The following is a 24,232-nucleotide window of genomic DNA, read 5'->3' on the forward strand; positions in this document are numbered from 1 at the left end:
CTTTATACCTTGGACGTCCCAAACTAACTAAAACCACTTCCTCTCAATCCCACTACATGTTTAATCACTGGAGCGAAATGCCAGGATCACATTTCTCCCATTCTGTTGGCTTTCAAATGGCTTCCAGTCTGTTTTCGAGGACAAATGAAAGTATTACTCGTGACTCATAAATTGCTTAGTTCTTCTTCTTTCCCCTGGGTTAACTCATTATTACGTATTTATCAACCAATGAGAAGCCTTAGATCTCAGGAAAGAGGCCTGCTAGAAGTGCCTTCAGTAAAAACAGCTAGGCTAGCATTTAAAGAATGTGCTTTTTCTGTAGCAGCACCTATTCTTTAGAATTCAAATCCCATGTCCCTGAGGCTCAAAGAAATTTAGAGCCAACCTGAAGGTATACTTGCTGAATCGAGCGTTTATTTAGTAGACCCTGTATACTGTTTTTATTGCTTTGTAGGGATGTGAATCGTTTTTTGACGATTTAAAATATCGTCCGATATATTTTAAATCGTCAAAAATCGTTAGAGCCGCGATACAATAACAATTCCCCCGATTTATCGTCAAAAAATCGTAAATCGGGGGAAGGGGGAGGGGAAGGGGGAGGGCGGGAAAACCGGCACACTAAAAACCCTAAAACCCACCCCGACCCTTTAAAATAAATCCCCCACCCTCCCGAACCCCCCCCAAATGCCTTAAATTACCTGGGGTCCAGAGGAAGGGTCCCGGTGTGATCTTTTACTCTCGGACCTCCGGTGCTTGTAGAAATGGTACCGGCGCTACCTTTGGTTTTTCCGTACGGAAAAACGATTCGCGGCAGGAGATCGCTCTCGGACCCCCGCTGGACCCCCAGGGACTTTTGGCCAGCTTGGGGGGCCTCCTGACCCCCACAAGACTTGCCAAAAGTCCAGCGGAGGTCCGGAACAACCTCCTGCAGTCGAATCGTGTTGTCTACGGCGGCGCCATTTTGCGCCGCCATTTTGCGCTACCTTTGACCTGTCATATGACAAGGCAAAGGTAGCGCCGGCGCCATTTCTACAAGCACCGGAGGTCCGAGAGTAAAAGATCACACCGGGACCCTTCCTCTGGACCCCAGGTAATTTAAGGCATTTGGGGGGGGGTTCGGGAGGGTAGGGGATTTATTTTAAAGGGTCGGGTGGGTTTTAGGGTTGTTTTAGTGTGCCGGTTTTCCTGCCCTCCCTCCACTGGACCCCAGGTAATTTAAGGCATTTTGGGGGGGGGGTTCGGGAGGGTGGGGGATTTATTTTAAAGGGTCGGGGTGGGTTTTAGGGATGTTTTAGTGTGCCGGTTTTCAATTTACACGATTTTCACGATATTTAAAAAACCCAAACGGCGACGATCCGATTCCCTCCCCCTCCCAGCCGAAATCGATCGTTAAGACGATCGATCACACAATTCACATCTCTATTGCTTTGTGCTGTATGAGTCCCAATCCTTATGCTATGTCACTGTGGAGAATAGTTGGGCACAGTTTAACAGTTTTATAGGCTTTTACAACCTGCCAATTCTTTTTGTTTAGATTACTAATGTTTTTGTTCAATTTTTTACTTTGTCATTTTATGTTTAATTTTGTCAATTTTATTTGTTGATTATTATGCACGATTTTATGTAAATTGCTTAGAGCTTTTGCACAAAGCAATTCAGAAATTTTAATAAACAAACCCAAGTCATGTGCGCATAATTTTAAATGGATATGCACGTGCAAATGCCGCTTCTACCATGTAAGTGGGGGAATTTTATAAGGGACGTGCACTGACGCCATTACCAGTTTTCCTACTTTGTTCCCAGTTCACCCAGGTAAGAGAAATGATTTCCTAACCCCTAGCACTGGATGGCGCCGGCCATCCAATGCTCCTACCATGTGACAGGGGCCGGCCAATGGCACGGATACCCTGTCACATGGTAAGGGCAAAGGGCCATTGGCGCCATCTTTATGAGTGGCAGCCGATGGCCCGAGAGCGGGAGATCGCTTCCTGTGCCCCCCCTGGACCACCAGGTAATTTTAAAAGGTTTTGGGGGGGGTCGGGAAGGTGGGGGAGGCTAAGGGGGTCGGTTTAAAGGGTCGGGGTGGGTTTTTTTTTTATCGGGCCATCGGCGCCATTTATATTAGTGGCAGCCAAAATGGCGCCGATGGCCCGAGAGCGGGAGATCGCGCCGGGACCCCCCCCCCCCCCCCACTGGAGCACCAGGTAATTTAACATTTTGGGGGGTTCGGGAGGGTGGGGGAGGGTAAGGGATTGGTTTTAAAGGGTCGGGGTGGGTTTAGGGGTTGTTTTGGTGTGCCGGTTTTCCCGCCCTCCCCCCAAATAATTCCCGTGCCCGATTTAACGATTTTTGACGATAAATCGGGGGAGTTTGTATTGTATCGCGCACTCTAATGATTTTTGACGATTTAAAAAATATCGACGATTTTTTTAAATCGTCAAAAAACGATTCACATCCCTAATCCATAGCAGAAATAAAGTTACATGGCAGGGGACCCCCAACTTGTGTTTGTGAGCGTAAGTATATATGCGCTTGTTCATTGTGAAATCCAGGAACACTCATTCCCTATCCAGACTTGGCCCATACCCCGCCCCCTTTTTGGGCAAAAAAATGTTGTGCACTTAATAGGCGATACGCCCATGTCTGGGCAGCTTTTAAAATCCACTCAGCGCACACTAGCCTGACATATTCACGTATTTCCCAGTTTTGGTGTGGTCAGGCTTTTAAAATTCACCTTTAGCAAGCTTTGGACGAATTAATCACATTACTGTAAATATGTATTACAGAGAGATGCATTATAAGTTTCTGCGACGGGCTTATATTTCCACACAATTGGCTCATCGCTCGGGGTTGGTCCAGAGTGAAATTTGCGGTAAATGTCAAGGAGCAATTGGGCATCTCTCTCACTCTTTTTGGGCCTGTCCCAAAGTCCGCCGATTCTGGGGACGAGTCGCATCTTATCTAATGGATCTTTTGGGGGTTAAATTGCCTATAACACCACTGCTTTTCCTTTTTGGTCATTTCCCACGCATTTCCTTGAAGCAGGGTCCACGTAATTTCATACACAAAGCTTGCTTGGTGGGGAAAAAGGTTATCTTATTGTACTGGCGGGATCCTGGTCCCCCCTCTTTTTGGACTTGGCGCAATCACTTGCATCACTTGTTACGAATGGAGGAGCTGGGCTCCCGAGCAAATCCTCGCTCCCGTCGGAGATTCTTACTGATTTGGGACCCGTACTTGCAATCACTATCTCATCAGTCACGAAGTTTGGTTATCAACGATTGCTGAGGTTGTTGTGGAATCCACCTCTTGAAGATTCATCCTGCCATTGGGACGTACCGCAGGAGATATACGTGCATGGACTCTGCCCTTGGACATTTATCCTTCATTGGGGGAGGGTGGGAGGGTGGGGGGGGGGGGTAGGGGTGTTGTTTGTACGCTGTGGTGCTGATGTTATTACGAGGTCTGTGTAGAGGTCAGTGTACAACCTCTCCGGACCACTATCTTGGTTATATACTTTGACTATGATGATTGAATAATAATAATAAAAACCGTTTGAAACTAAAATTCACCTTTGTCAGCTTGATTAAATACAGTTTATGGACTTCTCCTCCAGGGACATGTCCAAAACATTTTTTAAACCCAGCTATACTAACCACCTTACCCGCATCCTCAGGCAATGAATTCCAGAGCTTAATTGTGCATTGAGTGAAAAAGAATTTTCTCTGATTTGTTTTAAATGTGCTGCTTTCTAACTTCATGGTGTGTCCCCTAGTTCTTGCATTATCTGAAAGAGTAAATAACTGATTCACAATTATCCATTCAATGGTTTCTCAATGGTTCTAGCATGCCCTAAGTTACTGACTTCTTATTGTCTTTAGAGGTGTGCGGACATATGCCATGTATGTTATAAAATAGCCTGGATGTGTGTATATATGCAATCAATTTTGCAACTGGGTACGCACAAGTGGGGAATTTTATAGTCTGTGCACATCCACACCATGACCAATTTCACCAATTCATCCACCAGGTTGCCCACTGTAGAGCTATGTCCTCCAAACAACCTTAGTTTAATAGTCTGCATGCTCCCCAGTTACCTCAGGCTCTATAATCCCCTCAGAAATGGCTTTTTAAAAACATTTTCACCTCTTCCATAATAGAAGTAAAGTTACGCAGCACTGGACCTGGGCGCACATCCAGCACATAAGTATTTGTGCGCACATCTCTTGGCTCTGCCTCAGAACATCCATGCCCCACCAAAACCACGTCCCTTTTTTTAAGAACATGAGATGTTTGTGCATCAGGATTTGTGCACGCATATGGGCGGCCGGCTTTTAAAATCGGGTGGACACGTCGTACATATTCTACCGTGCGCATATCTCCTAATTTTGGCGTGCAACTGTGTTACAATTCACTTTTATGCACACAATTTTCAAACGCTGCATATAATTTGAAAACTGTGTTTGCTGTTTGCCAAAAATGAGTTGGAATGAAAAAAACAAAAAACAAAAAAACCCTACAAAAACATAAAACAAAATAAAATTGAAAAACAAGAAACTAAACCATAAACAAATATTTTGGCCCTACACATCCTTATTGGTCTTACAGTTCCCTGCCACTTTGACTTCCTAATGTTGCTGGCTGTACTTGAAACAACCTTCATTAACTTTGGCTTTCATTGAAAGAGCAAGTCCCTGCTTCTTCTGGCACTTTTAGACATACCAGTTTCCCATTTCTCTTGTCATAAGAACATATGTCATGCTGGATCAGACTAAGATTTAATGAGCCCAGCAACACAAGTAGCCATCACATCCCCAATAGTTGATCTGTTTCTTGTAGCTCACTCCCAGGGATAAGTGCCAGCTTTTCCAAATCTTCCCGCTAATACCTGTTTATGGATGTTTCCTTAAGGAACTTGTCCAAGCCTTTTTTAAACCCCACTAGTTGTCTTGACCACAACTTGTTGCAACAAATTCCATAGCTTGTTTGTGTACTGAGTGAAAACATACTTCCTATGATTTGTTTAAAATCTGCCTATTGCTAGTTTTATGGAGTGTCCCATAGTCCTGGAGTGTTTGAAAAGGGAAATAACCATTCCCTATTTACCCATTCCTCATGATTTATAAATCTCAATCATATTCCCTCTCAGTATGTTGTGTGTCCCATCCGCGGAAGGCCCACGTCCAGGCCCACTTATTCTCGGCGCCCAGCTCCTAGTCCTGGTCTGTTCTCCCTCGTGGCTGTGGGCAGCCGCCTATGCTCCCGAGCCTCCTCTGCCATCCCCGGCTCCACCGCGGACCTCTCTGCCTCCCGGCGGGTCTCCCCACGTGTGCCTTGGGAAGACACCACCGTCCAGTGCCCTGCTGCCCTCTAGGCACGCGCGCACCTTGCCGGGTTTTAAAGGGGCCGCAGAAGGAATCCAACCCACGCCCCAGATGATGACATCGCCGGGCCCTGTTATTTAAGGCAGTGCCCGCCACTAGCTCCCTGCCTTGGCAACAGGTCTGCATGCTTGTTGTGTGCTTGTTGCTTGTTCTTGTCTATGTTCCTGGTTCCTGATCCTGTCTACGTTCCTGTTCCTGATCCGTACCTGGTCCTTTCCTTGCCTTGTTGGATTGACCTCTGGCTTTGACCCTCGCTACGTCTGGACCATGCTCAGGACTGACGTCTGGCTTTGACCCTTGCTACACTTTTGACTACGCTTGGACTGACTTCTGGTTTTGACCCTCGCTCATTTGACCAGCCTTCCACGTTTGCTGCCTGCCCTGACACCAACCTGCTCTCCACTTCATCTTCTGATATCTCCCTGGACTTGGCCTTTCAGGCTCCATCCTACTATTACTCTGGCACCACTTGTTTTCATCTCTAGTTCCTTTTGGCGCTCGGGTCTCTGGATCCCTGCCTTGTCCAGACCTGCTTCAGCCTTCCTATTACCTCTGCTGGTTCCTGGCTGACTACCACCTCATCTACTGGGAGTCGTCTGATGGAGGCCCGCCTAAGACCAGCCAGCCCCGGCACCCAAGGGCTCAACCTGTGGGGAATTTGGGCTGGTATTGGTGAAGCTCTAGTCGGCCTCTGTCTCTCAGCCAGCTCTGCCTCCCAACAGTGGGGACCTGTAGGGCTTGCCCGGCGGGTAGCGTCAACCCCACCTCGGGCCAAGGGTCCACCTCTGGTACAACACAGTTATCTCTTCTCCAAGCTAAGGAGCTCTAATCGGTTCAGCCTTTCTCCATAAGAGAGCTTTTCCATCCCCTTTATCATTTTTGTTGGCCTTCTCTGTACCTTTTCTTTATTTGCTATTTTTTTTTTTTAGATGGGGTGAGCAGAACCACACACAATACTCAAGCAAGCCAATGCTCAACATGATGAACACAGGACTCCTTTTCCATGCTCTTTCTTTTCTAAGAAATTTTCCCGAGCAAAGAAAATCTACACCACTGGGGATCATGAGCTTCTGGAAGTTAAGCTGAGGTTGGAAGAATGGTGCCATCTATTAGAAGAAATCTGACATCCAATCACATGTATGGATCACAACAATCTTGAATACCTGCCTCAGGCTCAATGGTTGAATCCTCAACAATTTCATTTAATTATTTGTCAGTTGTTTTGATTTTGAATTACACTACCAACCTGCAGAAAATCAATGGCTGTATGCTCTCTCATGATCATTAAAGACTGAAGAAGTCCCATAGGCTCCTTGCTATATTATAGACCCAGCGAGAATTGTGGAAGTAACTGCCTTATCTGTACCACCTGGGAAAACTGTTGTTCCTAAATGACACGGGGAGAGAGTATTAAAACTTGCTCATGACTCCCATCTGGCAGGACACCCCAGAATCACCCACAGCCTGAAGTTTAACAACCATCACTATTAGTGGCCTCACCTGAAACAAGATATGAATCACTATGTGGAGTCTTGCTCCCACCTGTCTCAACCTTGCCCTTAGAAGCTGTTACAGCCATTTCCAGCCTGCCAAGGAACCCTGGACCTACTCAGCTTTGTCACTGACCTCCCCCTCTTAAATGGCCACACCACTTTATGGGTAGTGATGGATCGCTTTTCAAAGGTGGCTCATTTCATTCCCCTTCCTAGCCTGCAGTCCACACCAGAGGGGGCTTGTTTCTTTGTGTATCATGACTTCCTTCTACATGGACTTTCTTCTGATATCCTCTCAGACCAAGGGGTACAATTAACCGCCCACTTCTGGAAAGGCTTGTATAAGAGATTTGTTATCACCTTGGAGTTCACTTCCACAAAGTAATGGGCAAACAGAAAGAGTCAATCAATTCTTAAGTTTCTATAGACCTACATCAACAAGCACCAAGATGATTGGGCTTCCCTTCTCCTGTGGGCAGAGTTTTGCTATAATAACTACGTAGGGAGTTCTACAAGAGCCTCTGCCTTCCAGATTGTCTTTGGCCACCATCCTCAGGTTCCGCTTCTAGTACCTCTCTCTGTTTCCTGTCCAGCGGCTAACATCATGAGCAACAATTTCAAAGATATATGGTGTAGAACACATCAACTGCTCACTGTAGTGGCAGAAAGATTTAAAAAACAAGCTGATAAGACACTAGCCTACACCACCAAACCAGGTAAGCACCCGAAATCTGCATCTCAAGATGCCCTCAGTCAAGTTCACACCAAAGTTTATTGGGCCATTTCCCATCCTGTCTGTCCAACCGGTTAAGAACATAAGAAATTACCATGCTGAGTCAGACTAAGGGTTCATCAAGCCAAGCATCCTGTTTCCAACAGAGGCCAAACCAGGCCACAAGAACTTGGCAATTACCCAAACACTAAGAAGATCCCATGCTACTGATGCAATTAATAGCAGTGGCTATTCCCTAATTAAACTTGATTAATAGCCGTTAATGGACTTCTCCTCCAATAACTTATCCAAACCTTTTTTGAACCCAGCTACACTAACTGCACTAACCACATCCTCTGGCAACAAATTCCAGAGCTTTATTGTGTGTTGAGTGAAAAATAGTTTTCTCCGATTAGTCTTAAATGTGCTAGTTGATAACTTCATGGAATGCCCCCTAGTCCTATTATTTGAAAGTGTAAATAACTGATTCACATCTACTCGTTCAAGACCTCTCCGTGATCTTAAAGACCTCTATCTGTTATAAATCTGCTGCTCGGAGTTAGCAATCTGTTATCGAGCTCCTCCTTTAGAGGGAGGAGTTGGCAATCTGTTATGGATCTCCTCCGGAAAAGGGAGAAGTTAGCAATCTGTTGTCAATCCCTGCTGCTAGGAGTAGCAATCTATAGGAACTGCTCCCCAGGGGCAGAGTTAGAATCTGTAATACCTTATCCCGCCACGGGGAGGCGTTGGGAATCTGTTATAAGTCCGCCAGGGAGTTAACAATTGGTTATGGATCACCCTGCCAAGGGGAAGAGCTAACAATTGTAATACTCCGTAGGTGGAGTTAGTGTTCTGTTGTGGGTTGACTTCCCACAGAGTGGCAGTCGTATAATACTGCTCTAGTAGTGAAAGGAATGAACACCTGAGGTAAATTGGTGAATCCCTGGGCTGATGGCAGATGACAGCGCCCTCAAGAGGATGCCCTGAGAGGGACTACCGGCTAGGCTGGAGTATGGAGACACAGATAGGTCTTTATTAGACAGGAAGTAGAACCACCAGAGGTGGCAGTAGTGAGCTGATGTGCCCGGCAGGGCTGAAGTCCCTCTGATACTGGAATTGTGGTCTCTGGGTTACTGAGCCGTAGAGAGAGACTATAGATAGTGAGTAGCCAGGGTATGCTGGATACATAACCAGTAGTAGATGATTTATTGATTTATTTATTTATTTTTTACTTTTATATACTGACATTCCTGTAAGGACTACAAATCACAGATGATACACTCACAATTGTAGATAACTGTAGTGGCTTCTATGCAACAGAGTCTTCAGTATATTCAGGAACAGGAGCCGTAGGCGAGTGCTGGTTCCTATGTGCAGTCTGGAATGAGAACTCACAATATCTGTGTATGGAGATGGCTTATGGAATAGAAGAGAATCTTTGGAGGGTGTTAGGCTCTCGTGGAGCGAGTGCCGGTTCCTATCTGCAATCTATAATAGTAATGCACAAATATAGATATATGATAGCTTCTGCTATAGAAGAGAGTTGAGAAGGGATTTAGGAACATGGGCCCTCATGGAGCGAGTACCGGTTCCTATCTGCAATTTATAATAATGACTCACGATCTCCGTACCTGCGATAACGTCTTAGACAGAAGGGAGTCTTCGGAGATTAGGAATATAGGCCCTCATGGAGTAAGTACCGATTCCTATCTGTAATAGAACTCACAGTTCACGTCTGCGATCGCTTCCAGGTAGTAAGGAGTCTTCTGAGCATTCAGGGACGTAGGCCCTCTAGGAGGGAGTACTGGATCCCGTCTTTACAATCTGAAATCAAGAAGAGAGAGCGGGGCCCCCGAGGAGCGGGTACCCCAAGGTAAGGTGGTGGAGACAGAGCAGCGGAAGATGAAGCGGGTCAGAATGATCCCCGCAATCAAACCCCTTGCTAACTCAATTCGTAGTTGCAAGCAAAGACCTTTTAAGGTGGAAGTGGATGATGTCACTAAGGGGGAACGCCCCCGAGGTTCGTGCCCTTGCCAGTACAAACTCTGGAGCCGCACGCCCTTATGTCATCAGGAACATGGCGGATCCGCAGCATCAGGCCAGCCCAGGGATTCCAGGAAGAACAGCGAGGAGAAGCCACGGCAGCATCTGTCCGTAGACCCGAAGGGAGTCGCCTCTAAGGTAGAGAGGGTGGAGCGAGGGCGAGAACAGGCACGAACGCAAAACTATCATATCTTTTCTCATAGGTGAGCTGTTCCATCCCCTTTATCATTTTGGTTGCCCTTCCCTGTACCTCTCCATCGCAACTATATCTTTTTTGAGATGCGGCGACCAGAATTGTACACAGTATTAAAGGTGCGGTCTCACCATGGAGCGATATAGAGGCATTATGAAATTTTCCGTTTTATTAACCATTCCCTTCCTAATAATTCCTAACATTCTGTTTGTTTTTTTGACTGCTGCAGCACACTGAGCCAACAATTTTAAAGTATTATCCACTATGATGCCCAGATCTTTTTCCTGGGTGATAGCTCCTAATATGGAACCTAACATCCTGTAACTACAAAAAGGATTATTTTTCCCTATATGCAACACTTTGCACTTGTCAACATTAAATCTCCTCTGCCATTTGGATGCCCAATCTTCTAGTCTCGCAAGGTCCTCCTGTAAATGTATCACAATCTGCTTGTGATTTAACTACTCTGAATAATTTTGTATTATCCGCAAATTTGATAACCTCACTCGTCATATTCCTTTCCAGAATTCTTTCAAGTCCAAGTTAGTAATACAATCTCTGACAAAATTGAACTAAACACTGGAGTCCCCCAAGGCTCCACTTTATCTGCGTCCCTCTTTAACATTTACCTGTTACCATTATGCCACCTTCTCTCTGGCCTTGGGTTAACTTATTACCTCTACGCAGATGACATCCAGATTCTGCTCCCAATTCAAGACTCAGTAGAAAAAGCATGTGAAACATTAGCTCTGTACTTGAAAGCAATTAAACAGTTACTCACACAAATGAGGTTGGTTTTAAATGTCGAAAAAATAGAGGTGATCTTACTAGAAAGAAAAATGTATCCTAAATCCTCTAGCCTAATCTCGCTAAAAGATAACACTACCTTCAAGCTGGCAGAGTATGTTAAAGACCTTGGAGTCATTATTGACCCAGAACTTTCTCTCAGCAAACATATCTCAACAAAAGTAAGAGACGGTTATTTCAAACTTATGACTTTGAAGCGGCTGAAACCCCTCCTTTCACACAATGACTTCCGGACAGTTCTACAGGCACTAATATTTGCAAGCACAGATTATTGCAACTCCTTACTCTTAGGCTTCCCTGCATCGTCTATTTGTCCACTTCAAGTCCTCCAAAACACACCTGCAAGAATTTTAACTGGAAAAAAGAAATCCGATCATATTACTCCTACGTTAATCGAGCAACACTGGTTACCTATAGAATCCAGGGTCAAATTTAAAACACTTTGCATCCTGCACAGACTAATATATGGGGAACAGGTAGATTGGTTAAATAAAGCTATCAGACTGCATGTCCCACAGAGAAATCTACGTTCAGCAAATAAGGGCCTACGATCCTTACCATCTGTACATTCAGCACACTTGAACCAAGTAAGGGAGAGAACACTTTCACTGGCAGATCCCAAAATTTGGAACATGCTGCCTACTATTTTAAGATTGGAGACCAATTTTAAAAAGTTCAAGCGTGATTTAAAAACTTGGCTTTTTAATGAGGCATACACAGCCTGAGCCTTCCATGCTTTATGATCCTATTTTATTCTACTTTATTTTTATGCTGATATCGGCCTTAGCCAGCCTCTGATTGTTTCTTATGCCTTTTATCCTCCTTTTACTTTGGTTTTTATTATTTTTAGTTCATTTTCAGGCCTGTATTTCATGTTTTTAATTTTGTCTGATCAGAGATGTTTCAATTTTATGTTTATGTATTTATTTTGATTTTATTGCTGATTTCTGAGTTTTTCTCTTCCCCACTTTCGATGTTACAGGAAGACTGTTATAATATCTGTATTAGTATCACGGAATTGTTATTATTCCATTTTTATTATGTTGTAAACCGTTAGGATGGCATGTCCTAGTGACAGTATATAAAACCTAATAAATAAATAAATAAATAAATAGATCCTGTGACAGACAGGGGCAGTCGCCTTCCAGCTGAAACCCAGCTATTCTGAAGATCCATAATGTGTTCCATGTATCTCTTTTAAAAACCCTGTTGCTCATCACCCTTCAAGCTCAACAGATGTTACCTCTGAAACAGATACTGAATTCAAGGTCCAGGAGATCCTATACTCTAAAAGATGTTGTAACAATTTGGAATATCTAATTTCCTGGAAAAACTTTGGCCAGAAGAAATCTCAAGCTCCTCAGATGATGTAGGATTTCCATCATTGGTTCCCCCAGGAGCCCAGTCCTAGAAATCTCTTGGTTGGAGGCATAGAAGGTGGAGTACTGTAATGTTTGTTAGTTATAGGATTCATCCCACAACTGGTTGGCACTCACCCCAGGACACTGATGGCCTCCGAAAAGGCAGGAATGCCCCCATGATGTCATCTGCAGCACTGCTTCCTGGGCTTCCCTAAGTGCACGTGTGGCGCAGCACCTTATGAAGTCCCAGCAGTGGGAAACCTGGCTGCTGGCACTCATTGATGAGGTCACATGGCTGGGTCTTAAAGGTCCAGCTGCAGTCCATGGGAATGCCTTAGCAACAGGTCTCTTAATCAGATGCAGTGCATGTTGCTCCTGCTTTGGTTACTGATCCTGCTTTGGTCCCTGCCTGCCAGACCTGCCCAGCCTTCCCTGCCTTGCTGAGCTTGTCTTGCTCAGTCCAGACTGCCTTGGCTTCCCTTCATCCCAGTCCTTCTTCATTCTGTTCTGCACTGACCTCTGTCTTGGAACTGGATCTCCCTCTTGTCTGCCCCCTGCCTCTGACCTCAGCTACAAACTCTCTCTATACCACACTTGCCACCTACCTTGACCTCTGGATAGCTCCTGGTAATTGTCTCACCGCAGCCTGTCCAGACCCTCTCTATGTATACATCCTGTGGAACTCTTGCCCTATGTCCTGCTGGCCACTGGAACCCAAAAGCTCTATCCACGGCAAACAAGGCTGTATTGGTGAAGCTCTATTGTAGTCCCAGTCCAGGGCACATTCAACAATTGCCAGTATGGGCCTAGTAGGTTCACCTACTAGGCTGTGTTAACCACACCGCACTTCAAGGGTCCATTATCCTTATAGCGAGTAAATTTGTGCATGTACTTAGGCAATTATCCTGTCATTTCTGTGTTGTTTTTCTGTTATTTTGTATGTGATTTTTGCACTGATGTATGCAGTACACTGAAACATGGCTGGGTTTTAATTGTTATCTTGTTTTTTTCCATTTTCAATTTTATGTGTATATATTATATTTTGCATATAATTTCATTTTTTTAAATTCATTGTATTCCCTTGATGGTTTCCCTACCACCCCCTTTTTCTTCTATTTGTCATTTGCAGTTGGTACACCTCTTTTTGTGTCTGGTCCTAGGAATTGGAGTTGCCAGCCTGCTATCACCTGGACCAGATGGTATACACCCCAGGGTTCTGAAGGAACTCAAAACTGAAATTTCAGATTTATTAGTTAAAATTTGTAACCTATCATTAAAATCATCCATTGTACCTGAAGACTGGAGGATAGCTAATGTAACCCCAATATTTAAAAAGGGTTCCATGGGCGATCCGGGAAACTACAGACCGGTTAGCCTGACTTCAGTGCCAGGAAAAATAGTGGAAAGTGTTCTAAGCATCAAAATCACAGAGCATATAGAAAGACATGGTTTAATGGAACACAGTCAGCATGGCTTAACTTTACCCAGGGCAAGTCTTGCCTCACAAATCTGCTTCACTTTTTTAAGGGGTTAATAAACATGTAGATAAAGGTGAGCCAGTAGATGTAGTGTATTTCGACTTTAGAAGATATTTGAGAAAGTTTCTCATGAGAGGCTTCTAAGAAAAGTAAAAAGTCATGGGATAGGAGGCGATGTCCTTTTGTGGATTACAAACTGGTTAAAAGAGAGGAAACAGAGAGTAGGATTAATGGACAATTTTCTCAGTGGAAAAGGGTAAACAGTGGAGTTCCTCAAAGATCTGTACTAGGACCCGTGCTTTTCAATATATTTATAAATGATCTGGAAAGGAATACAACAAGTGAGGTAATCAAATTTGCAGATGATACAAAATTATTCAGAGTAGTTAAATCACAAGCAGATTGTGATAAATTGCAGGAGGACTGTAAAATTGGGCATCCAAATGGCAGATGAAATTTAATGTGGATAAGTGCAAGGTGATGCATACAGGGAAAAATAACCCATTCTGTAGTTAAACGATATTAGGTTCCATATTAGGAGCTACCACCCAGGAAAGAGATCTAGGCATATGGTGGATAACACATTGAAATCATCGGCTCAGTGTGCTGCGGCAGTCAAAAAAGCAAACAGAATGATAGGAATTATTAGGAAGGGAATGGTGAATAAAACGGAAAATGTCATAATGCCTCTGTTTCTCTCCAAGGTGAGACCGCACCTTGAATACTGTGTACAATTCTGGTTGCCGCATCTCATAAAAGATATAATTGCGATGGAGAAGGTACAGAGAAGGGCTACCAAAATGATAAAGGGGATGGAACAGCTCCCCTATGAGGAAAGACTAAAGAGGTTAGGGCTGTTCAACTTGGAGAAGAGACAGCTGAGGGAGGGAATATGATAGAAGTCGTTAAAATCATGAGAAGTCTAGAACAGGTAAATGTGAGTTATTTACTCTTTCAGATAATAGAAGGACTAGGGGGCACTCCATGAAGTTAGCATGTAGCACATGTAAAACTAATCGTAGAAAATTATTTTTCACTCAATGCACAATTAAACTCTGAAACTTATTGCCAGGGGATGTGGTTAGTGCAGTTAGTATAGCTGGGTTTAAAAAAGGTTTGGATAAGTTCTTGGAGAAGTCCATTACCTGCTATTAATCAAGTTGACTTAGAAAATAGCCACTGCTATTACTAGCATCAGTAGCATGGGACATACTTAGTTTTTGGGTTCTTGACAGGTTCTTGTAGCTTGGATTGGCCACTGTTGGAAACGGGATATTGGGCTTGATGGACCCTTGGTGTGACCCAGTATGGCAATTTTTTATGTTTCTTATATAAGGCTTCAGACCAGTTCCTCTACTAGTTACCACAACACCAGGATTCAATTTGTTAATTTTCTAAAGATCTTGTTATTCTCTTCCTATTTCTTTCACTCTCCCTTTTCCTCTCTCTCTCTCTCATGTATTCAGATTCTCTGTCATTTCTTTTCTTTTTGACACCAAGACATGTTGTATATTTTATCTGTAAACATTTTGAGAAAAGGTTTCTCGAGAAGCATCTCATTGATCATAAGTGTAAATGGTTGTGCACATACTTTGTGGTATGTTCTGGTTAATACATATCCTGTAGTGATCACTTGCAATTTAATTTTTTAAAAATATACTTGAGAACCCAGGCCTGGCAGAAGGCTAACTTGGCGTGAAGTTGGAAGCAATTGTGTTCCTGGACATTTGGGGTTAATTTCATTGGCCTAGTTACAGCTTTTGCATCCTGTCGTGCAACATGCTTCTGATGGCTTTTCCATTATTTGTGAATGAAACATATATTTTTACTTTGTAGAAAATGGACAAGAACAAAGATGGAGTGGTAACTTTGGATGAGTTTATGGAATCCTGCCAGGAGGTAAAAATAATTTATCTGCACTCTGCAACATTGCTATTTTCTTTTTCTAAATTGCATTGAAATCCTGCTAACCCCCAACCTCACTGTGACACTCATACAAGCTCCCTCTCCCCGCATATCTATAATACCCAATGCACATGCACACAGTCTCCCTCCACTCACATATATAATTCTATAACATACACACATTTTCACTTCCTCGACTCACATATACACACAGACAGACATTTATGAATAAAGAATTATCTTATGTGAGATGTAGGAGTGTGCAAACAGAGCTCTATTCTGTCCTAAAGTCCGTGCAGCAGCTCACCAAATTCAAGGGCTATGTACAAATTAAAATGGATTTAATGGGGGAAATCTTTTAAACTGGCCATGGGACTTGCAGATCTGTTGGTACATAGTAACCATGGGCCTACAGAGTTTCTTTCTGAAAGTTTGGGCCATACTTTGCACCTGGTTTTCACAAGTCAATCTCTGTGCATAATTTGCCTCCCTTACCTAACTTCACCACGTTTTCCCAATGGAGAAAAGTACACGTGCTGTGACAGTGCGTGTATTACACCCATATGGAAACACAGGGCAGTTTCCACATATATGCACATAAAATGTTTTGAAAATGACCTCCGGTGTGTGCAGTAATGAACGCTGATGTGTTAAGCCTCTAACATGGCCTTAATACCCCAAATGTAGGCATGATTTTCCCAATGGATTTTCCCAATGGACAGAAATTGACTCTGTATTCCAATGTAATCATACCGGTTTACAACTTTAAAACACTTTAAAATAGCATAAAATCAACATTAAATATCCTAAACAAATTATTCAATAAAATATACAATCTAAAATAATATAATATAAAATGAATTTAAATCAACATTCTTCATTAAGAGTTACTACTCAAGAAAGGACCTTGGAGCTACTGTAGATAATGCATTGAAAATCTGAACTCAGTAAGCAGCAATGGTCTAGATTCAAAAAGAAATGGAAAATAAAACTGAGATTATCATAATGCCTCTGTGCAAATCTATGGTTTGACCATACCATGAATATTGTGTGTATTTCTGGTTAATCGATCAAAATGAGAGGGCAGAACTAGAAAAAGTGCAGAGAGAGAGAGAGACAACAAAAATGATAAGGATCTTGCGAGACTAGGAGACTGGGCATCTGAAAAGCAGATGCAATTTAATGTACATAGGGAAAAATAATCCCAGCTATAGGTACCAAATGCTGGGCTCTATATTGGGAGTCACCACCCAGGAAAAAGACCTTGGAGTCCTTGTGGACAATACATTGAGTGATCTGAAAAGGAATGGAGAATAAAAGAGAAAATATCAAATTGCCTCTGTATCGTCCCATGGTGTGACCACATCTTGAGTATTGTGTGCAGTTCTGGTCAAGCCTTCTCACAAAAAGACATATCAGAATTAGAAAAGATATAGAGGATGGCAACAAAAATAATAAAAGGGATGGAACAGTTCTCCTATGATGAAAGCTACATAGGTTATTGCTTTTCAGCTTAGAAAAGATACAGCTGAGAGGGGACATGATAGAAGTTTATAAAATCTTGAGTAGGGTGGAATTACCCATTCCACCCTATATTTTAAAGGACTTTTATTTACCCTTTCAAATAATAATAAAATAAGGGAACACGCCATGAAACTAACTACCAGCCGATTTAAAACAGATTGTAGAAAGTGCTTTCTCACTCAGCGCACTATCAAACTGTAGATTCTTTTGCCACTGGATGTGATCAAATTGACCAGCACAGCAGGCTTTAAAAGATGTTTGGACTGGCTCCTGGAGGATGTCCCTAACATGTTATTAGCCAGGTAGACTATGGAAAGCCTTCTCTTATCCTTAGCAGTGAGCAACAAGAAATGTGGAATGTGCCAAGTACTTCAAATCCAGACTGTACACTGTCGGAAAGAGGATGCTGGACTTATTTATTTATTTTCAAATATTTGATATCCCGCTTTTATCCAGATTGGGAACAAAGCGGATTACAATAAATTAGAATAATTAACAGGTCAGTATCAAAGCAGATCCTTCAGCTTGACAACAATACCAAAATTAATTTAATTTAACTAAACACAAAATATAAGGTTGAACTTTGGCAGACAGTACCAGAACTAATTTAATTTAATTTATCATATAGTATAAGGTGAAGTCAGAAGCAGACTAATAAACAATAGTTCTATTGACCTGCAAGTGCTCAGGGTGGAGAAATTTAGTTAATTTAACAAAGCAGACTGCAGTATGAAAAAGGGTTCCCCTTGCAAAGAAAAGCTTAACAGGTTAGGGCTTTTCAACTTAGAAAAGAGATGACAGAGAGGGGATATGATAGAAGTTTAAAAAATCAAGAGTGCTATGGAATAGGTAAGTAAGAACTGGTTATTTATCCCTTCAAAAGGTCTAGGGGACACTCCATGTAACAATCTAGACACCCAGTACTGTATCTACAGACCCCCAGTCCCATTGCTAATAAAGAGACTCTGAAGTTCCCCAAGGCAGTGACCCAGCACTGGATTTTCAGCATTATTCCCCAATAACGCTGCAGTCTGGTCCTGTACGAGTGCCTGCCTGCACAGATTGACTTCCCACCCATCTCCAACAAAGGCAGGACCGACTGCTTAACCCTTTATCATTTGAAACATTTGCATAGAACAAATAGACATTGCAATCTATTTTTTATTTATAAGAAAAAAGGGTTTGTCCAGTTTCCATGAACTGACACGTGCTTCCACCTCAAAGTTGTAAGAATTGTTGTTACACAAAATACTTGGCTACCTCTCTCGTAGAACATTAACATGCTTCTGTGTCATGCTGTCAGGCGTTGAACATCTCTGAATTCAGCTCTCTCTTTTCATTCTCTCCTTCCAGGATGATAACATCATGAGGTCCTTACAGCTCTTTGAAAATGTGATGTGAACATGCCCTCTACTGCCATAGACATTCTGAGCACCTCAGACAGAAAACATTCTTCTCCATCTTTGTTCTTTACAAGAGCATTTTACACGTCTCAAACATCCATCATGGGACAATTTTCTACCAATGTCTCATCTCCAAATACAAAATAAATGGAAAAACGATCACACTTCCTTCCCTTTAAGAATCACCTACTGGATATGATTTCATTTTGGAAGCATGCAATATTTTAATACTAAAATAAAGTACTAAAACAAGGACACTTCTGCTTTAAAATGTAAAGAATATTATCCAGGAGTTTGGTAAGCAGAATTGCTGATATCCCGCTTAATTCCATAGCACAAAGTACCTTGTACCAGGAGCTGGCTCAGCCTATGGCCGTGCATGGACCATAACAGCTTACCAAATGTCTGAAATAAATTCTACTAATATATTCTTCTTGCTTGGATGGAATATTATCAACCAGGAAAAAAAACTGTGTTGTAGCTGAAAAATCAATGCTAAATTTACTATGGCAGTCTCAATGAAAGCAAAACGATTCCTTCCCAGGATGAGAGGTGCACACACAGTGGCTAACCTGTGCTGCAATTTCCAGCAATCGCCTATTGGCTACGCAGAAATTGAATGGGCTGTGTTCTGAATGGAAATGTGAGGCCTTCTGCTTTGTACGCTGGGGACCCAGGGAAAACTCTCCTGCTGTAGGCTGGGCAGTAAAGGAGGTTTTGTATGGAAACAGCAGGTAGACCAAGCCACTGTGAGCTGAAGGGTACTTTTCCCTGCAGGACTGTTTAAAATAATAGCTGACTTGTTCTAAATCACCCAGGTTTGAAATTCATTGATGAATACTAGGAAGCTGAGATGTACTGGGGCCAGTGCCTCTGACTCTTAAGTGCTATCAGGTACATGTCCTTTGGCAAGTGCCTGCACTGAGACACTCTTACTGTACCCCTGTAATCCTTAACTGTGCCACTGGGTAACTCCATGTTACCATGACACTTAGTCTAAGTTTTCTAACTCCCAGCCATTGCATTCTGGTTATCAAGAATGTCAAGGTTCCATAGACTACAAAAATTAGAATTCCCCATTGACTGGGATTGGACAGACCTCTTCAAATGACTTCAATAAGATTAGAAACACTTAACTCCACCACTGTCTACATTTTTCATGGTTTTGTTCTTCTATTTTTCTTTTAACTTGTATCCTAGACCCTATTTTTTCTGGTCCCTTCCTTGTTAAGTCTCCATTAATGATAGATGCAGGAACGAAGCTCGACTCATTGCATGCTGCTGCTGCCCTGTAGCATGCATCTTACTATTTATCCAGAAGTCGGAGAACTAGCTCCATGCAGACACCTGCATAAAATGTGCAGTGCAGGAGTTCGGATCCTAGCAAGGCCATCTTGGTCTTCCCTCTATTTGAGGTAAATAAAATGGTCTGCAATTTGAGGATAATAATGGCGTGACCTGTCTATCTACCAATAGTGATAGTGCATTGGGCAGTGGTCTCTATTGGATAAATGTCCTTTCCCGTATTTTTAAATGCCCTCATCTTCAATGAAAGATATTGAACTTCTGGAATACTTGGTAGCAGATAAGTCCCACTGCTGTGGGAAATATCGACTAGTATGGTAATATAGATTATGAGTATTCCAACTGGGCTAGAACACAGGGTATTAATTTCTTAGAACTGCCCCAATCAGAGTATCTGAGAGGGCTATTTCATTTCATGGAAAGGAGAGGCCTAGTATTCAGAATAAAGGGCTTCTAACACTTGCTGTGACCTTGAGCAAGTCACTTTATCTTCCATCCCCTCAGGGGCAAAGATTCATTAGCTCTGTATGGAATTTGTTGTAAAGTGCCCTGGCTTAGTGCACTATAGAAATGCCCAAGTAATACTTTTTGAAAAGATCCTAAAGAAAGTTTGACTTGTTATAGCACTAAGCCCTTCTGAACAGGGTGATCGCTATGAATTAATGTCCTGTTTGGGTTTAAGATGATTGCCTTTAGATGTAACATTAATTAGGGATGGCAAGCAATTGCAGGGCATCACGGACAAGTTGAACCAGGCTTGGTTTTGCCCCATTTATGCTACATTTTCTAAGGTAACCAGATACCTTGGAAATACCATGGAACAACCCAGCTTAATTTAGCTTCTTTCAGATGACCTGGAGTCATCTAGCAACTCTCTCCTTCAAAAATGGTTGGCTGCATGGTGCATTCAGGCAGGTACTCTCATCTGGTTTTGGAGTGTCTCAATATCCAGAGTTTTGCAGACAAAAAAGCAAATATGGTAAAATTCAGAAGCTTTACCTTCTTCCTAAATCACCTTAAAGCTTCAGAGAGATTCTAAAGCTGCCAAGTGACCCAGCTTCTGGAGGTGCAGCCCTAAGTATGCGAGAATCTTAAAGCAGCATTCTTTTTTAATAATTCGAGCGGCAGCTTACATTCTTCCTGTTTTTTGTTCTGTTTAGTGTTTTTGAAAACTCCTCTTTCCTAGTTATTTTCACCATTATGAGTCTAAGTCATTAGGCAGACGATATTCAAAAGCATGTAGTTGGCTAACTCAATATTTGGGCACATATCCAGCTAAATTCTAGCCGGCTAATAAGTTAAGAAGCTAGAATTGAGCTGGATAAATTAGGCGTGTTCCTGCTAACTCCAATATTCAGAGTTAACGGGATGACTTAGCTGGCTACGACTGATCAAGTCAAAGACCGATCCTAAAACTAAATGGCTATAGTTAGCCAGCTAACTTTAAGATAGACGGCTATAGTCAATAGTTTCACTATTAGATATACCTCCAGCCAGATAAGTTTATCTGGCTAACTTTGCTATCTGGACTGTGTCAGATTTAAGTCTGATTGTCATTTTCATTTTTATTCAATTGTATTCAGTTTGGAATTAGAGCCCACTTCCTGTACAAATACAACTATAACCTTCCCCCTTTATCAGGGGTCACCTTTGGCAGCTGTAGGGGTGAGAAAAGCCTGCCTGCAGCCCCAGAACCAGGATTCTTCCACATGGGGAATAGCACAAAAAAAGCTATGAGGCCCAAGGGAAGTCAGAAACTCAGCAAAAACACAGTCCACACTTTTTTTATTTATTTATTGTATTTACAATTATTTAAAGATTGTGATGGTTTGCAAAAATAAAATAAAAAAACATACAGTAATATGTATAAAAGCACCTATGTAGGCATACATGAATGTGAACACAATATAAAACAAAAAAACAGCTCCTTTAGAACTTTGCCTTGGGCATCATATCTGGCATACAAAATTAATTCTGTGCTTCTTCCCACGCACGTAGCCCCAAAAGTCTGTGGGAACAACCACATTTTCGTGCTTTTTCAAAACAATGACTTGTCTCGTGTCACTCTAAGTTGTTCCAGCATGGAGTTCCACAGGACTGGTCCGCCGACATACACACCAAATGTTTTTCCAGAGAGAAGACAATGTATTGAAACAGTCCAAAAATCAAAGTTTAGTTAGAGTAGAATAAAATGGAGAAAACCTCAGTAACATAAATCCAGAATTCAACAAAACATCTTTTCACAAGTTACTCATAGTTATCTTTACTTCAAGGTTGACCACATTTCAGTGACTTTTCCAAACCAACTCTATCCAAGGCTCTTACTCCTGTAGAGCCCCATATGCAGCACTGGAAACTCCTATCCTCCTGCAAAAGTCTCAGTCCCTCTCTGTCAGCTTCCAATGCAGACCAAAAATATCCCTGTTGTCTTATCTCCTTATAAAACTTCCTTGGCTTTTTCAGCATTTCAGATCCCTCTGATCTTCTCAAATACCTGCACCAATCTAGGCCCCAATCAAGGCTGCAAACCTCAGCTTCAGTCTCCAGACTTCATGACTCATGAGAGTCTCAGCCCACTCTCCTTTCACTGCTCCAACTCCTTAACCCCCTAAAAGCTCTGCCCAGTGCTTATGGAAGCAGCTTCCCAAATCCATCCTCTAAATTTCCCACTAACTGGAAAGGTCTCTGTTAAACACAGAACACAATCCAACCTTATGGTAAGGCCTCAGCTGCCTTACACACATCTGGTCAATACATGCCTCTTAGATAAGTAAAACCGGAATTGCCTAAGTCATCAATATCCAAGCAAGTAGACTTTTAGCCACCTCTAAGTACATGCATACTTTTGACTGCATAAAAAAGAGGAATTGGAGGGGGCATTTCAGAAGTGTGCAAACAATTATTTTCCAAGCCAAGGGGCAGATTTTCAGAGCTCTGCTTGCCTAAATCCGCCTAAATCCGGGCGGATTTAGGCGAGCAGGGCCCTGCACACCGGTAGGCCTACCGGCGCGCGCAGACCCCGGGACTCGCGTAAGTCCCGGGGTTTGGCGAGGGGGGCGAGTCGGGGGCGTGTCGGGGGGGCGGGCCCGGTCGGCGCGGCGTTTTGGGGGCGTGTCGGCAGTGTTTTGGGGGCGGGCCCGGGGGCGTGGTTACGGCCCGGGGCGGTCCGGGGGCATGGCCGCGCCCTCCGTACCCGCCCCCAGGTTGCGTCCCGGCATGCTAGCGGCCCGCTGGCACGCGGGGATTTACGTCTCCCTCCGGGAGGCGTAAATCCCCCGACAAAGGTAAGGGGGGGTTTAGACAGGGCCGGGCGGGGGGGTTAGGTAGGGGAAGGGAGGGGAAGGTGAGGGGAGGGCAAAAGAAAGTTCCCTCCGAGGCCGCTCCGATTTCGGAGCGGCCTCGGAGGGAACGGGGGTAGGCTGCGCGGCTCGGCGCGCGCCGGCTATACAGAATCGATAGCCTTGCACGCGCCGATCCAGGATTTTAGCGGATACGCGTGGCTACGCGCGTATCTACTAAAATCCCGCGTACTTTTGCTTGCGCCTGATGCGCCAGCAAAAGTACGCCTATTCGCACGGTCTGAAAATCTACCCCCAAGTGTGCATACTGCAGGCATTCTTTCAGTACTACCAGTGTACATGTACACCATTGTTCTGAAATATGGAAGGTACACCCATACCATGAGTTGCATAATAGCCATATATTCAAATACAATGAATGTGAACATCTTATATCTGAAAATTGGCTTCATTTTTATGGGCATTATAGTATGTACATATCTTCACAGTCCAGCACCCTATTGAAAACTTACTTCAGAAAGTACAAATGTGGTCCAAAGAGCTAAACAGGGGACTCCAGGAGATTGTTAAAAGTAGAGGGTGTGTCCTCATGAAAAGATACATAACTTTTGTTTTCCTTTTTATTTATAAATTTCAGTGAATTACAAAGTATCACAGCTTACAAACTGAAACATAGTAGAAGCCAAATACAACCAATACATAGGTACAATAAAAAAAGAGAACAAAAAATTAAAGCAGAAACAAATTTAACAATCCATTTCTGTGGGTAAGAGCGTTTTACCTGTGCAAATGGGTCTTTGATGATTGTAGTAGGCAGAAGGATGTGCACTGCGGAACAGCGTGTGCACGTTTACTGCATTGTTTTAAGGCATTCCAGAGGGGCTGATGGAAAAATTACTGGCACAAACTGCAGGAAATGTTTTCTTAGGTAAGAATGAAAGCTGCATAGTTTGCTCTCATTACTGTGACTAGCCCCATGGGGTTAAAATTCCCCACGGGGTTTGCAAACCCACTTCATTGCTTATTATTCCCTCTGCAGGTAATTATTTTAATCAAACCATGAACATAGTTTTGATTATACAAAACTATGCCCGTTGTTTGATTCTGATCATAAAAGTGGCTTTGCACAACCTAAGGAAAAATATACGCATCATAGAACATGCATTGAGGGTGGACAATTGAAGCCCTCTTTTCTGCTAGTAAAACATTGTTTTACCAATGCAAATGCCTTTGATTATTGTCCTCCTCTTATGGCCATAATAAGAGTGGCATACTTATGTTCTTATACTGTGTAAATAAGTGTGAGAATTAAAAAAGGAAAGTCA

The 24,232-nt window shown here is 42.9% G+C and overlaps 1 protein-coding gene across 4 annotated transcripts in view; it reads left to right on the forward strand.

Annotated features, from left to right (window-relative positions):
• KCNIP1 (potassium voltage-gated channel interacting protein 1) overlaps window positions 1–18,732 on the forward strand; it is a 516,519-nt gene extending 497,787 nt beyond the window's left edge. For all 4 annotated transcript variants that reach the window (XM_029583871.1, XM_029583872.1, XM_029583870.1 and 1 more), the window contains exons 7-8: window positions 15,308–15,370; window positions 18,254–18,732. In XM_029583871.1, coding sequence (XP_029439731.1) covers window positions 15,308–15,370; window positions 18,254–18,301 — 111 coding nt within the window. In that variant the 3' untranslated portion in view covers window positions 18,302–18,732. The remainder of the gene's footprint in view (window positions 1–15,307; window positions 15,371–18,253) is intronic.
• The last annotated feature ends 5,500 nt before the right edge of the window (window positions 18,733–24,232 follow it).

Source organism: Rhinatrema bivittatum, chromosome 18 (genome assembly GCF_901001135.1).
Source record: "Rhinatrema bivittatum chromosome 18, aRhiBiv1.1, whole genome shotgun sequence".
Classification (NCBI taxonomy): domain Eukaryota; kingdom Metazoa; phylum Chordata; class Amphibia; order Gymnophiona; family Rhinatrematidae; genus Rhinatrema; species Rhinatrema bivittatum.